Source organism: Sceloporus occidentalis, unplaced genomic scaffold, assembly GCF_023333645.1.
Source record: "Sceloporus occidentalis isolate IW3139 unplaced genomic scaffold, rSceOcc1.0.p SCAF_1, whole genome shotgun sequence".
Lineage (NCBI taxonomy): Eukaryota > Metazoa > Chordata > Lepidosauria > Squamata > Phrynosomatidae > Sceloporus > Sceloporus occidentalis.
This window is the reverse complement of record NW_028316981.1, coordinates 269,858,293-269,875,191: the sequence shown is the minus strand read 5'-3', so window position 1 is coordinate 269,875,191 and position 16,899 is coordinate 269,858,293. Positions and strand designations below refer to the sequence as shown.

Here is a 16,899-nt window from a genome sequence, read left to right as displayed (position 1 = left end):
TGATTTGGCTGCAAAATACAAATTATACCTTATCTCCAGCAGGAGAAACATTTGAAATTTTCCCATTTTATTTTATGTTCACTACAGGCAGCTGAATTAAGTCCCTTGAGATATACAGATGTGATTTTTAACTTAGTTTTATAATGTCTTGTCATCTAGTGGCGACAAAGACCAGCTTATGCCGCTGTGAGCCTCTAAAGTTTAATATTTCTTGCAAAATGCTTGTGCGCCCCCATTTACAAGATGACTTCTTATCACTGATTTAATTAAAACAAATATCGAGAAAAAAAAAAGGTAGAAGCAAATCATCTGAAGCAATCCAAGTCGAATGGTTTATGACATAACTCAGGATTACATTATTGGCTCCTCAGAGCACCATAATCCTGTGAATTTCATTTCTCGTTAGGTTGACCTTTTTGAATCAAGTCGAGGTATGGGTCAGCCTGAGGTACAAAAAGGGATAACAAAACTAAACTCCCTGGTTATGCTCATGATCAAGCCAAGAATTTGATGCAGAAACTGTGGAATTCAGTACTTGGATTGCTCCACATCTTTGGTTAAAATATATTCACAAAAGCCTATTGTTAATGTGACAGTGAAGCATTCTCAACCAACATTAATGTTCCATCAGCCCTTCAAGGGACTTTGGAATGGCAGGAAATGGAGGCCACAGAAGTGAGGACATCACTGCAGATGGCATAAAATGGGAGCACATGAAAAGTATGCTGTGTTTAGGCAACAGCCTTTATTGAGGTTTCAAGTGGCTTTTTGGGAAACAAAGACAAAGCATTTAATTTCTGGGGGAAGGAGAAGAGCAAGAAAACAAAACCACATTGTTGTGTCTACTAGGAAGATGGGTAGATAGACTAAGACAAAGGCAAACAATCCAAAGGGGTTATTGACATTCTTGAAAACAGCATAGCAGTTGTTTTATTCTTTTTTAAGCTTTGCCTGAAAAAAAGCTCAGAGAAACAGCAGATTATCTTTATAGTAATCATTAAATTTTTTAAAATTCCACTTCTGGGGAAAATAAAAACCATTTGGTTACAAAAAAACAAGTTTGAAAAAACACTGATTTGTTTTAAAAAGCATCACCAGGAAAAAGCATCAATGCATACAACATACAAATTTGTGCAGACTGTGTATTTCAGCTTCCCCCCTTGACCTGGGGCCCTCCAGATGCCTTAGAACAGAACTCACATTAGCACCCACCAGCATGGCTGGCAGGACTGGGTTTGATGGTGATTGCAGTCAAAAATATCTGGAGGGCCCTTGGTAATGTAGGGAAGTCTGGCATATATAATATCATTGTCACCAGCAATTCTTTATTTCCTTAGGTTTAGTAACCTCATCAATAAGCCCTTTCTAAAAAAAAGGGTCCACTTAGTGCCAGCAGGGATGAGAAGAGACACTTCTTAAAGTATCTCATGTTGTCTCTTACTTTGCACTGCCTGGGTTGAATAAAATCTTCATACTCTTTCAGGGCACTGCCCCAAACTGCTTAAATATAAAGGAATCACACAATAAGCCCCAAAAAGTAGCTTTGCAAATGCAATCGTTGGTTAAGATACAGGTAAAAGGAACATGAAAGACATCTAAAGGTTCTAGAAAGCGACATCACAATTAAACATTGTGCTTCTTTATTAATTAATTCCATTTACAATGATGAATTAACTCCCCCCTTTCTTGCCCCTGTGTTTTAGCTTAGTAGCAGAGAGAGAGGGGGGACATGGTGTCCATTTTTACATGGTTCAGCTTTGTGGCTGTATAAAAAAATGAAGGTCATAACTGCAAGAGATTGCCTACTCTCAAAACATGAGCTTGCTTCCATTGCACCTACTTGCACAGAGGTACAATGTGGTATCCAACATTACATCTCTGCTCCCCTTCAAAAGCTCAAGGGTTAATTTTTTCCTTGTGCTGAGGCAACCATAAGGTGAACTAGTCATATGGCTATTCTTCAAAGTCAGAAGACTGATTCCACCTACCCCACTGACAAATTACTTTCAACAATACTGATAAGCCAAACATTCTTTCTCTTCCTTTAAAAAAATGACAAGGTACAGTTGTGACATATTTGCATATTTAAGACACATCAAAGTTGTCTGTTCTCCACTAGAGAATGTGAATATTGGTAAATGTCAACATGAGGGAAATAATTTGTAAACTCGATTGATGTTTTGTGAAAAATCAGTTGTGGGCCCCATTCTCACTTTTAATACATGCGTATCTTTTGACAGTCACCTGTAGGAGGGATGCCTGATCAAAACAATTTTTCTGTACCACAAATAGGTGTGATAGTGACTTGGTCTCAGCATGCTCCTAAGATTGTTTTGTGCCAGCCAATAAACACTTAGGATGGGACAAGGTCACAAACCCCAAACCTACTGCTAGGATAGCAGGCAGATATGGAAATGCAAATGTGTATTTGCAGGTAGGTATGTAATAACAATACAATGGGAACCATGGCAACATATAACTATATTGTTCATGGTCAATTTGGGTGACTTCTAAGAATGGGCAGACTCTCATAGTTGCATGTGTTATCCATCAAACATAGCCGTTTTTACAGTTCCTATCTTTCTGCTGAACATAGGTTGCACATTAAAATTTGTCCAGTGCCAGACAAATAGTCAGGACAAATTTCATAGTGTGATTCTTTCACTGGTTCTGAGAAATTCTAGCGGGCTGTTCGGTAGTCCAGACAATACTGGTCAGGTAGTCCTACACTTAGAGCTCAGGAAAATTACACTTTTGGACTTCAACTCCCAGAATTTCCTGTGGTCCTACTGGCTTGTAGATACTGGGAATTGTAATCCAACAATTATCTTTTCCAAGTTTTTCCACTGATCTCTCAACTTGACTATACTGGCAATGTGTTTGTATGAGAGGTAGAGCAAGGTTGGGAACAGCATCATTAACAGCAGCCACTGTCTGATTTCACGGAAACATTCATAATTACTCAAATGTGAATATGAATTACACCCCTCCTCTTTCCTAAGCAAGAACATTTCTTGCATCACTCCCAAAACTTTGCATGATACTCAGCTCACTAGGACTGAGGCCTAGGACCTTTTCTGATATGAGATTTCTGGCTCTAAGCACTTAAAACTCTTATCAAGACAAGAAGTTTTTGAACAATGAGCACAGTGTCTCTCCCTCAGTGAGAAAGCTATCCCATCCAAACAGAAAAAGGGGCTTCCCAGCACACCACTCCTGGTCTTTCTTTAAATAGAGAAAGTCATTTACCTTCAAAATTCAGTAATCACCAATCAAAGAGGGGAAAGATTCCTTTGAAACTGACAACTTTTATGTAGTGTAGCTCTATAATTACTGAATACATTATGTGACAGAATATGTATCAAACTAGGTAGGGAAAAAAAGCCTTTAGAGGCTGCCATTGGAAGTGGAGTGATAATGAGTGGAGAGCAGTTGATTAATCCAGTGGGTGAGTTGGTCATTTCTTTGATCAACATAACCTATCATCTTTTACCTATGAGTGGAAAAATATAGGTTTGGAAGTAGTACAGAATAGACATATTTCAATGGTTATCTGCAAACACTGGGACTTTGTTACAGCATAGCCATGAAAACTTGAGATCCATGAAGATATTAGTGGTCTCATGCAGAAACTGACTATCAAAAACCAACTGTAACTAGGTGCTACAAAGGGACACGACAACACTGCCATTGAGTGGAATGTGGATTAATGGGTTTGGGTTAAAACATCAGTGGCTGTTATTAATCACTTTTTGACAATAGCATCATACCAAGTACAGATGTCAACTCAAACCCAATGGATGGTCTTCCTTTATTCAGGTCTGAGTCACTGTATGTTGAGCAGCAAATCAATGAGTTACCAAGAGTGCAATCCTGTGCCCACTTACCTGAGCGTAAGTCCCACTGAACTCAATGGGACTTATTTTTGAGTAAACATGTATATGATTGTCCTGGATGTGAACTACATGCAAATGTAAGTCAGCCCTCAGACATAAGCAACTCAAAATTTACAGGCACTCCATGTCCAACTCTTGTCCCCATTATTTTGTTTTAATTATATGATATGGCTTCTATTCAAATCCTAACTCACTCACATATCTAAATGAACTAATACAGCCTTGGGGCAGATGAGTTTTAGTTTTGGGGTATCAATTTTGTTGTAACTCCTCACTAGATTTTTATCATTTTCAAGGATGCTCCCTTACATGTTGATATTGTGGGAAATGTGGGACTTTTCTAATTTGGCTAAAAATCAGAAAAGGATGCCACTTTTGATTAGTTGATGGAATGAGGATCAAGCTGAGCCATGTTGTGATCTAAACGGCAAAAAGCCACAAGATACGCAAGACATAAACTGTGTAAGAACAGGGCCTTTAGCATGGTCAAAATGGCTAGAATGCTTATAATGGAACTGATCAGTATCTACAACAGATCACAAAATTGATTGCAGGTATATTAGGAATATATGGGCTGCTATAGGAAGGGAAAATTCTAATCTTTTGCAGATTAGCCTTCAACAGCTGATTGATTCTGTAAAATGTAGATTAGAAGAAGAAAACAAAAGGAAAATATAGTTACTTAAATGTGCAACTGCACAAATATAATTCCCCCACTATTAAGATAACAAAAACTTCTGCTATTACCATAATTATTATATATATTAGAAAGCTATACACAAGCATGTTAATTTCACAGATTTTTTAAAAAGATTCTTAATATTTTATATAATTAGAAATACACATTTCAAAAACAAAACTTCTGCAAAGAGAAAACAGTTATCTTGTTAGCAAAGCATGGAGTTCTTCATGGCTTAGGGTAGTGCTTTCTGTACAAAAAAGTCCTCTTTGTTTCTTTCAAGGAAGTTTAAAATATTGGCGAAGCTTATAAAGGGGAAAAAAATCCACATTTTGGCTTAAGTAGACTACAAAAAGCCACACTGCTTTGCAAACTCTGTCTTATTTTTTGATATGAAAATAAGGAAAAATGTAATTTACATATTTTTATATTTTTATTTAATAAGTGATGCAGACCCAGATTTTCTTAAAAAAAATTAAATAAGTTTACCTTAAAACTTAAAAAAAGTTTTTTTGTTCAAGTATGGTTCTCTTGTAAATGTTTTGGTGCCATTTAATTGAGTGCCATACTCCAACAATATGTCAACATATTTGTGAGTATTTCAGATGCAATAGGTGACCTACATTCTTCCTTTCCCCCCCTTTTTCTCGGTCACCCAATTTCTGGGTCTCTCAAAAATGTCTGTACATGTTTTCTATATGTTGCATAACAGCTGCTTTCTCTCTCAGTAAAAATCTGCCACATGGGCAAATGTTTCCTTTTATTTTATTTTTTATTTTTTGTCTATTTACATGTAAATAACGTTGAACCTGCAACATGACACTACCTAATGTAACATACATTTTGCAAGGGAGCACAACAGTGAAAAGAAGTTAACCTTAAAACCTATCTTTGTACAAGTGTTCCATTGTACAACTCAAGTGCGAAGCTTATCTCAGCCACTGCTGTTTATCTTTAATATGGTATCACTGAGGCAATTTAAAAGTACTTTTACAAAACAGAGTACCTGACTTTTTTCCCCACACACACAGCACATAGAATGCATATTGACCCCTCCCTCCCTATTCCCCATTAAGGTATAACACACACACGCACACACACACACACACTGCAAGGAAAAAACCCTAATAAGCTAATAATGTTATCATGTCGCCCATCCTTCAGAGAGCCGCATGCGCTTCACAGAGGGACTTTCCCGTTCGTCCGGCGAAGGTCTGGTGAGTCCAATGGGCGAGTGGAATTCGTTCCGGTGATCCTCTCTGTCGCTTCCATCATAGGAACTACTACAGCTGCTCAAGCTGTCAACAGGGGATCTTCCCGCCTCGTGGCGCGTATGTTGTGGATATCTCGAGGGAGTGGTGGTACGGTCTCTAGGAGGAGAAACAGGTTCTGACTTGATGTTGAGGCTTTGAGTAGAAGGCAGGGAGAGATTTGTATTCTGAGATAAATGAGTGCTAGTGCAAGCTCTGTAGGAGGAAAGGGAAACCCAGTTACAGACGGAGGAGGCAGAGCCCCCCGGAAATGCACACGTACACAAAACATCAGCTAAAAGATTAAAAACTGGTCCCAGGTCATGCCAAGAATAAGAGAAAGAGTCTTCACAGGAGAATATTTCAGTAGATGTATTTCTTAAGTCAGTCTTTGGCAGAGTTTTGAAATGTTATTTTTTGAGGATTATAACTTCCCAAATCCTTGCAGACAACATGGCTACCAAGCATAGGGGAATGTTCCAGTCCCCAAAACTCAGAATACCTGCAGTATTTTGTGATTTCTTTAGTAATATGCCCAGGGATTACAGATAAAATGGATTTCCCCTCAAAGGAATAGCATGGGGAAAAAAAAAAAGACAGCCCTGTTGTCGTCACCTTCAAAATGGACTTTTTTAAAAAATTGATCACCACATCTGTGCCTGTATACATGAGTGCTTCTGACAGAGTGTTCTGGTTAGTGTTAGGCTAGATCACTGGTTCCCAAACGTTGGTCCTCCAGGTGTTTTGAACTTCAACTCCCAGAAGCTCCAGCTAGCTTGACCAATAGTCATCAATTCTGGAACATGAAGTTGAAAACATTTGAAGGATCAACATTTGGGAACCACTGGCCTAAATGTAAGAAATCCCTACTCAGCAAAGGTTAAACAAATTTGGCACAGAACCCTTTCTAGCAAACACTGGATGCATGGCTATCTGATGGATGAGAGCAGCAAGTATAGTGAGGGCATGTTCAGTGGATGCAATTCCATTCCATCTCTATACATGCTCACTGAATAGTCAACTGAACAACTCTTTAGACTGGGGTGGGACTCATGGGGCATACTGGGCATACACATTTGAAGCAGAAGGTGCCTTATTTCCCTAGGAGACCACTGTATTATAAAGTATTATAAAGGGAAAAAGGCACAGCATTTTACTGCAAGTTTCTTTTCCTTGTTTGTATAGGGCAGAACAAGTGTTCAACACTGTATTATGCTAATGGAATATGTTTTATGTATGCCAATGTGACAACAACAACAGTCATCCTGTAACACATAGCTCAGAGCCACACTCTGAGAGAAAAAAAATACTGATCAGTTTATACTGAAGTCCCAGTGAAATCCAGCTTTCATCCAGCATTCATCAAACTGACCAACACTTTACCTCAGTTCTATATCAGATCAATGCAAGCATTATTTAATGGACTGGGAAGAAACAATGTGTCCATGTTCTCCTTCCTGCCTTTGTCCTCCCCTTGCAATATGGGATACAGTGACAATATTATGACTTCTAAACCCAGAGTTTCATGGGAAAAATTATCTGTGAAGCCCATTTAAGGGTTCCTTATAAACCAGGATCATATCCCTTGAAACTTAGGGCTGTGCAGATGGGTGGCTAAATGCCACCCATTTTTGCCCCAGAAGGAGGCCGCGGCAACCACATGCCGTGGCCTCCGGAGGGACCAAAAAGAACCTACTTCTGGCAGGTTTCTTTTTGCATCCCTGAAGGGGCACCATACGTGCACTTGTGTGCCATGGTGACACTCCTTGAGTGCAGAGCCGTTTGGGTGCTGTGCCCAAGGGACGTTATCATGGTGCACACAGTGTGTATGGGTGCATGACAAGCTGGCACCTGGGTGGTGCGGTGAGGGCTTGGAGTGTGCAGATGCTCCACCCTCTCCGTGCCTACAAAGTGCTGGTCTGTACAGCCCCTCGGTTTCCTGGGCTGGACTAAAGATGGCAGCATTTAGAAATTTTGAAGCCATTAAAAAAAATTCTTTTGGAGCCATGAGGAGAAAAAAACATCCATCCCTGTTTTTCTGGGGGAAAATGTGTTTTTTTGGGGGCAAAATTGGAAAAAAAGTGATATTAGCCTGTTTTACAATCGAAATCACTTTGTTATTTTAGGAACAAAAACATATTGTATACAAAATATGATATAATTTTATTTAGCAAAAATGTCATTTTTGGTATGTTGAAAGTACTGTTCAGCCAAATAATAGTTATAAACTGAATCTCTTTATATTATATTATTTTTTGCTATGTAGCAGAGGGGTTAAGAAACCTTTTTATTGAATTGTGAAAGTGTGTAATAGGACACTTACAAGAGCACCAATGCTCATCTGGAAGGACCAATATGCATGGGTGCCCAATGCACATCAAGTGTGTAATGCACAACAGTGTACAATGGTTGATCATCAGGCACTTTGCTGTCTGTGCTACATAACAACAGATGCCTACTGGATGAAGACAACTGTACAATTCTAATTCCTGCAGACATAGGTCCATTTACAAAGACCTAAGGCCCTGAAAAGGTTTCGTTGTTGTTTTCATTGTTGTTACTTTGTAAGTGAAGTTACAAGATCTTGAACTGTTAAAAACTTGTCTCATGTTGGTAATTCATGAAGATCAGTAATAAATACTTTTTTTTAAATAAAAAAACTTAAGCAATCAATAAAACAAACAAACAATCCAATATATAGAGAAGAAACCATCAACATTAATAAATCAGGAAAAAAATGTTCTCTCTCCTCTTGGCTTTTGTCAAGCAAAGTAAAGCACTGATGCCCATAAAAGGGACTGATAAAAGCATACCAAGACCAGGAATTGCAAATAATATATATAGTGTTACATAAAGGTCTTCCTGTTGTGTAGCTTTTAGAAATAACTTTGAATTAATAAATATATTAATATCTTGTCTTAAAGAAAATATTCCAAAATCTTTTCCCCCCATTTTTTTTAAAGTTTTCATTTTTTTCTGGGGAAAAAAAAAGCTTTTGGGGAAAAACCACTCCCTTCCCACCTTGATTTTCCTTTCCTCTCCCCTGCTGCCTTCATATCTCCAGACTGGACATGAGGGGAAACTGATTTAAGAAACCAGGATATCTTCACTGAAACCAGAGGTGTAAAAGAGGAGGAAGGGAGAAGAAGGGGGAAATGGACACTTCTTTATAGTCTCCTAAACCATAATTCATCATAATAAATACAGTCTGAACCTGGCCAGTGTTTGGAATACGCCAAAAAGTAAACTACTAATGTTATATTAGCTCTGCGACAGCATTACAACTTCCTCTTACACAGGCACAAATATCCCAGATATTTATAATAATGATAGACTTTCCTATTGAAATTCTCTTCTGAAATGTCTAAAGGAGACTAAATTTTGGGCAAAAGTAAAGTAAACAATGAATTAAATGCAGGCCGTCACTTCTGATTATGTATCTCTTGGTATACAGGCATAACCACTCATCCTGTGCATGTGAGATTGTATTGCTTCACTGAAAGGAATGGGACAGCTATTTCACAAAGGTGTGTGGGTACTTCTACATCTGTTCTGTATGCCGACATTCCATCAAACAAGGGACACAGTGTCAGTGCTCCACCAGCTCAGTAGGATTTATCCTAAACCTTGAATAATTTTGGATCCATCAAGATTCTGCTAACATTCTGTAAAAGAATGCTCTGTTTCATGTGGGCACATTTAAACTTGGAATGATGAAATGATGCTTTTCTCACTAATTGTCACAATGTTTAATAATGAATGGCTATTGTTAGACAACAAAGAAAGAACTAAACGCTGCCTGAGTAATTGCTTTCATCTGCCCTGCATTCAGCAGATTTGTTTTCAAAACTAGTGCAGTTATCTTCCCAAAGGGAAAGGACAAGTGTGTTGGCCCTACAGTCGCAATTGTGAAAAAAGTATAGCAAGTTACAGAATGCCTTGAATATATATTCTTGGAAACACCTGAACAAACAAATAACCAAGGTTGATGCCACACTGCAGAACTAAACTGGTTGATACCACTTGAACTTCCATGGCTCATTGCTATGGAATTCTAGTATTTGTGTTCTGGTGGGGCACCAGAGCACTGAACAGGGAAGGCTAAATATCTCCCAAAACTACAAATCCTAGAATTCAATGGATTGAGTCATGTCAATTAAAGTGGTGTCAATCGGCTTTGGTTCTGCAGTGTAGATAGACTTCAAGACTACTCGAAGTATCCCATACTGGACGCAGAAGTATTTATTTCTGAGTAAACATCTACAGGACTGATTATACATTGGAATTAAAGTATTGGTGCCTTGAGAAACAACTTCTTGGGGTCTCTTCCAACTCTATGATTCTATGAGCCACTGAAAACTGCAATGACCTAAATTCATTTGTTAGTCTTAACTGGAGTAGACTCACTGACTCAGTAGAAAATAGGTCTTGGATCTGTTGGGTGTGGTTTCCAGAGCTGCAAAAGTGCTGAACTTGCCACATCGATTCAGCGTCCCCTTGTGAAAAGGGGCAGAGATGCGAACATGAGAATAACCAGTTAGCATAAGGCAAAGGGCATTGTTAACTGGTTAGCTTGGCTGTGATCAAGCAATGGGGTTGATCGATCAATCAGGGATTGATGGATGACAGATCCAGACCTCATGCATTGGAGCCAACCCTACATTATTGTTATTGTTGTTATGTAATAAAAGTTGTGGCCTTTTTCTTCCAACAATTAGTGTCTGTGGTCTTTTTGCGGCGGCTCCCATACATGGCAAAAAGCTGTCAAATTGCAATGACTTAAATTCATTTGCTAGTCTTATCTGGAGTAGACCCACTCACTCAGTGGAAATGGCTTACATTACTTTTCAGCAATTGATTTAATTGCTCTACTCTAGCTGGGAGCAGCTATTTGATACAAGACAATGTATTTGTTAATGTTGTAAAATTGCTTTATGGAAAATATCTTCAAATCTAACATGGTCATTGTTTAAAAGCTTTAGGTTGATCCACTTCCATATACAAAGGTGTAATAGAGGAAGGGAAGCACTTAGGCTATTTTCAGGATTTCCCTTTTATTAATTTCCCCCTGCCCTGCTATGTGCAATCAGTGAAATTTCTCACTCTTGCTATGTGTTGCTATCCATCTTTATTCACTTTTCCATTATAGCTCTCTCTGCCCCAGTTTGATCCATTTCTCTTAACCCTGGCAAGGTTTGTGAACTTAGAGAAATCTGAAGAACACCTGCTTATAAGGTAGACAAAGGAAATTGTAACATTTGACATCTACACATTATTGTTACATCCATGAGAGTCGATAATATCAGTGCCCAGTGTGGCTGTAATCACTAAATAGGTTAAGGACAGTTAATATTCTGAGATCCCCACAGAAAAACAAACAAAATATTCCACCCTAAAAACATCTTCTCCTGTTCAAAATGTCTCAGTCAGATCAAACAAAATAGCTTGGTACAGAACTGAAAGACTCAGTATGCAGTTTTGTCCATTTTTCTTATGTCCTGATAAGTTACTGTTTGATTGCAGGGAAGATTTGTCATACAAGGTAGTAGTTCTACTGGTCGTACCACTGACTGAACTATTTTCTGAAGGTTGCAGTTAGAATGCTAATTTTTCTTAGTGTTACAATAATGAAGGAAGAATAACTCAGAATGTATTTTTTCCAGTTGAAATTATGCCAGTTATTTTATGGCTGCATTTGAAAATGGTTGATTGTATGTGGCAGAGCTGTGAAGTCTTGCTGCTGATTTAGCATTTAATTACAGTGTGCCCGCATTATACGCGGGCGTGTATTATGCAGCTTGCAACACACACTGGAAGCCACAACGGAACTGAGGAAGGTGCGCGTTGGAAGAAAACAATGGCACACGCTCCCATGGCGTGCACCCCGTGTGTGGCTGCTGTGCTGCCGCAGGCACAAGCCCCATTAACTTGAATGGGGCTTGAGCATCTGCATTTTTTTCCTTATGTGGAGGGTGTGTGTGTGTCTGGAATGGATCCCCTGCGTAAGGGAAGGGAAGACTGTATTACCTTTGCTTCCTTAATCAAACAATCTTATTGCATCTTATAGAATGAGAATGAAAACAATTAGCTTATTTTAAAAACGCTTGGGATAGCTGTTTCTTATGCTTTGACATTAAAGAAAATATTTACACAAAGAAGGATATTATGAACAGCAATTTGGATACAAATAGGATTGGAAATTCTTACCAAGGATGTATCCATACTGCACATTTTTAACATTTGATTCCAATTTTACTGCCATGACTCTTTTCTATAGAATCCATGGACACATATCTGGTAACATGGGGGTGAAACAGATTGGCTAAATGAAGCTGCTTTGGAGGCATGCTGATTAAACAATACCTGTCTCCAAAATGACTGAAAGCCACACTGAAGCCACACTCTGGTCCCTAAGCAAAAAGGAGCAAGGATAATACATCTCCTGGCAGCGCCGGTTGGCTCCTGTGTTCACAGCCTGCCTTGGGAGCAGGTAGTGTGGACAGCAGGGTTGTAACCCGCTTCCAGCTGGAATGGATTCAGACTGCTCTTTTGTGCCAGTCTGTTTCAGGCCTAAGTCACTATTCATTAGCACACTCCTCTAAACTATATCAAAAGAACTGTCTAGAATTCTAAGTCCTTCACAAAGCTACAAATCCAAGGATTCTTTGGATGGGGTTGTGGCAGTTAAAGTGGAATAAAAGCACTATAACTATAATTGGAAACATCCCCATTTTGTTCTCATACTGTGAACAAGACAAACCGAGATCTGGAAAGGTCTGGATACCAAACTTCCTGAAAAGGACTTAGGAGCTGTGCATGCTTAGCCTGGAGAAGACAGAGAGCTGACATTGATAGTCATTTTAAAATATTTGAATAGAAATAATGTAGTAGATGCTTTCTGCTGCTTTAGAGACTAGAACTTTAATGAATGGATTCAAATTACAAGAAAAGGGATTCTACCTAAAGTTAGGAAAAACTTCTTGACTGTAAGAGGTGTTTGACACTGGAATAGATTCCTCAGAAGGTGGTGGGCTCTCTTTCTTTTAACAGACCTTGGATGGCTGTCTTTCAAGAGTGCTTTAGTTTTGTTTTCATACATGGCAGGTGTTTAGCTAGAGGGCCCTTGCAGTCCCTTCAAACTCTATGATTCTAAGTACTTTATTTTGTGCATTTTGGAGTCTGTTTTTTGTGCATTTTTGTAACTGCACACAGGGATGTAGCCAAGGGGGGGTTCTTGGGGTCCGCCCCCCCTTCCATTAGAAAAATGAATGGTGTGTGCTGCTGCGCCACAGCACTCAAGCCCCATTATAATGGTGGCACTTAGTCTGGACCCCCCCTTCCTAAAATCCTAGCTACGTCCCTGCTGCACAAAATTTAAAATTGCAATAATGGTTGCCCTTTTCACTTTCTTAAAAATTAGTAGCACTGTATGAGTTATTTGCATTTTTTGTAAACCAGTCAACTTGTCCCAGTGGGCTTGCTGTGTGTATGCTTAGCTACACAAAGGGAAAAAAGATGGTAATTGTGCATATCACAATTTCATTTGTTCAAATAAAAAAAAAGCACAATGGAGTAAAAAAAAGTACTTGACGGCTCTTTCTTGCACTGGAAATAAGTCTTCTTGCAGGGCTAAGATAATTCACAATAGGGTGTCCCACCCTGCCAAGACAACCTCCATGATAACTGTCATCCTCTGGCCTGAGAGGGAGTGAACAGGCAGGCCCAGCTCCACCAGGGCTAGCCTGAAGAAGAAGAAGAGCCCTCCCTCCAGTCCATCTGCCTTGGTCCAGGCCTCAGAGGGAGAGAATAACCACTGGACCTCATCCCCTTCCCCACCACCATTACCTTCTCCTTTTGTGTCGTGTCTTTTAGATCGTAAGCCTGAGGGCAGGGAACTATCTAATTAAAAATAATGATTGTAAGCCGCTTTGATAGCCTTTGGGGTTGAAGGGTGGGGTATAAATACCATAAGTAAATAAAATAAAAATAACCTGTTTTTATAATCTTGCCAATTGCAAAGCTCCCCCCCCCCCCATATCTATTCAAAATGTTTACTAGTGTCTGAACACATATAAAATAGCGAACCATTACTAATAAAACATTTTTGAGTACAATCCATCTCTCAGGGAAGTGAACAGCTTTCAGCTGCATCCCAAAGAGCAGATTTCATGTTCAAATTATTATACAATGGTCCAATAATAATAATAATAATAATAATAATATACATTCTTAGGAAAGGCATAAGACATGACCTGTCTTCTTAGTATCTGTGGAAATTCAAAATATAGCCATATTAGTCTGCAGTATCAGTATGTAGAGAGATCTTGTAGCACCTTTGAGACTAACTGAAAGAAGGTGGCAGTATGAGTTTTTGTAATCTTCAGTCTACTTCCTCAGATGCATTTGGACTTTGCATTTCCTCAAATGCATCTGAGGAAGTAGACTGAAGGCTCATGCTGCCAACTTAAAAGCAAAACATACAACTGGGGAGAGCTATTATTTCAGTTAGTCTCAAAGGTGCTACAAGATCTCTCTACAGGTGGAAATTCAGTTCATGGATGAAAATCAACACTTTGTTTGTCTTCTTCTTCTTCTTCTTCTTCTTCTTCTTCTTCTTCTTCTTCTTCTTCTTCTTCTTTTTTGTTCTGTTGGCTTTGTTTGAATTTAATAGTTTGCAGAAAGTTTTGAAATTTTGCAAAACTGTACATTATCGTACACTATTCTTCCAAGAAGAACTCTCTTGCAATTTCCACTAGGGGGCAGGAAAGCATGCACTTTGGCTTGAGATGGAAGACTAGCCTTGCTTGCTAGCAAACTTTTAAACATGCAGTTAACATTATCTTTCTATAAAAAAAATCCCAGTAAATAAAATGTGCACTTCTCTTTTGGTTGTCAGGCAAACGTGTGTCAAGTTGGGTTACTGCTGAATGAAGTTGTTATGTTACTGAGTAATTTGTGAAAGCAAACTGGAGTAGCAAAGCGTTAATGTTTGTGTAGCTAAGACTTTGGTTAGAAACAGAAGCAAAGAAAGAATTAGTGAAACCACTATTTGTTAACAGACTAGGATAGTGACGAGGTTGTATTTGAAATGTCTTACCTACTTTAATGTTTTTGAATTGTTAAAAGAATGACTATAGATACAGCTGAAGTGAGGGGTATATTAACACTTTTGAGAACTTTGGCCCCACACTTGCCCCCCCCAACCAAAGCAGAAGAGATTCACTCCCTCCCTCTCTCTCGAAGTTGAATATTTCTTACCAGTATGCAGGAAGGAGGACACAGGATCTTATGCTGAGGTATCTCCTATCACTAACTACCACATCTTCTTTAAAATGGAGATGCAAGGGATAGTACTTTGACCCTTCTGCATGCAAAACAGACACTTTCTACCACTGAGTGATAGTTCTTCCTCTGATCTTTAAACCTTTCCCCATCTCTTAACTTCCTACCTGCTGCAAATATCCATTATAAAGGCTTAAAACTATTGTTAGTCCCAACTAAAGCATTAAATCAATACTAACTTGGTAAGCCAACATTTACTGTAAGTTCTACTGTAGCAGGGGCTAACAACAGCTTTAAGGATTGGAATATTAGAAACTTCTGGCATTGTAAAGTAGAATCATAGAATAGAATAATAGAATCATAGAGTTGGAAGAGACCACAAGGGCCATCCAGTCCAACACCTTGCCATGCAGTAAATCTAAATCAAAGCATCCCCAGCAGATGGCCATCCAGCCTGTGTTTAAAGAACTCCAGAGAAGGAGACTCCAATACACTCTGAGGGAGTTTGGTCCACTGTTGAACAGCCCTTACTGTCAGGAAGTTCCTCCTAATGTTGAGGAGGAATCTCTTTTCCTGTAGCTTGCATCCATTGCTCCATTGCATCCTAGTCTCTGGAGCAGCAGAAAACAAGCTAGCTCCCTCCTGAATATGACATCCCTTCAAGTATTTAAACAGGGCTATCATATCACCTCTTAATCTTCTCTTCTCCAGGCTAAACATCCCCACTTCCTAAGTTGTTCCTCACAGGACATGGTTTCCAGACCCTTCACCATTTTAGTCGCCCTCCTTTGGACATGCTCCAGTTTCCCAACATCCTTTTTAAATTGTGGTGAGGCCTGACCAGAGCAGAATAGAGTGGGACTGTTACTTCCCTTGATCTAGACACTATACTTTTATTGATGCGGCCTAAAATCGCATTGGCCTTGTTAGCTGCCACATCGCACTGTTGACTCATGTTCAATTTGTGGTCTACTTGGACTCCCAGATCCCTTTCACACGTAATCTCATTCAGCTAGGTGACACCCATCCTATATCTGTGCATTTCATTTTTTCGGCCCTAAGTTCAGTACCTTGCATTTCTCCGTGGTGAAATTCATTTTGTTAGCCTTGGCCCAGCTTTCCAATCTATCAAGGCCATTTTGAATCTTGATCCTGTCCTCAGGGGTATTAGCTATTCCTTCTAATTTGGTGTCATCTGCAAATTTGATAAATATGCCCCTGATTCTGTCATTCAAGTCATTGATAAATATGTTGAATAGCACTGGGCCCAAGACAGACAACAACAGTTATGTTGTCTAGCCCATATTCCACTAGTTTGTATCTGAGAGTTAATCATATCTCTCTCACACAAAAGTTGAAACTATAGATGGACACAATGCTTCAATGACAGAAGTATTTCTCTCTCCTCATCATCTCCCAAGACAAGCTGTCATCTACTGTTCTGTGAAATGTGGAGGAGGGGGAAGAAGCAAGGAAATAAGCAAGTTGGGAAAGAATGAATCCAACTTCAAAAGGTCACTGAGTCTACTAGTGAGGTCAAATGGAAGACCTGTGTGATGAAGGCCCCTGAGCTTGGGCTGCAAGAAAGCAGACTGACTTTATCTATACTGTTTTGATATGAACAGTCTGATTGCACTTTAACTGTTATGGCTCTATCCTAGGGATTCCTTGGATTTGTAGTTTGTTGTACTTAGAACACTGCTTTGAAAACTCTAGTGTACTCGCTTGAACTACAATGCCTGAGCTCTATAGCAAAGCATCCCAATGACCTCAGCAAACTACAGAGCCCATG

The 16,899-nt window shown here is 39.2% G+C and overlaps 1 protein-coding gene across 19 annotated transcripts in view; it reads right to left on the bottom strand.

Annotated features, from left to right (window-relative positions):
- Positions 1–723: 723 nt before the first annotated feature.
- MEF2C (myocyte enhancer factor 2C) overlaps positions 724–16,899 on the bottom strand; it is a 222,369-nt gene continuing 206,193 nt past the window's right edge. For 16 of the 19 annotated variants that reach the window (XM_089493437.1, XM_089493446.1, XM_089493421.1 and 13 more), the window contains one exon: positions 724–6,041. In XM_089493437.1, the coding sequence (XP_089349563.1) occupies positions 5,720–6,041 (322 nt within the window). In that variant the 3' untranslated portion in view covers positions 724–5,719. The remainder of the gene's footprint in view (positions 6,042–16,899) is intronic. The other 3 variants (XM_089493412.1, XM_089493394.1, XM_089493404.1) reach the window with 1 other exon arrangement.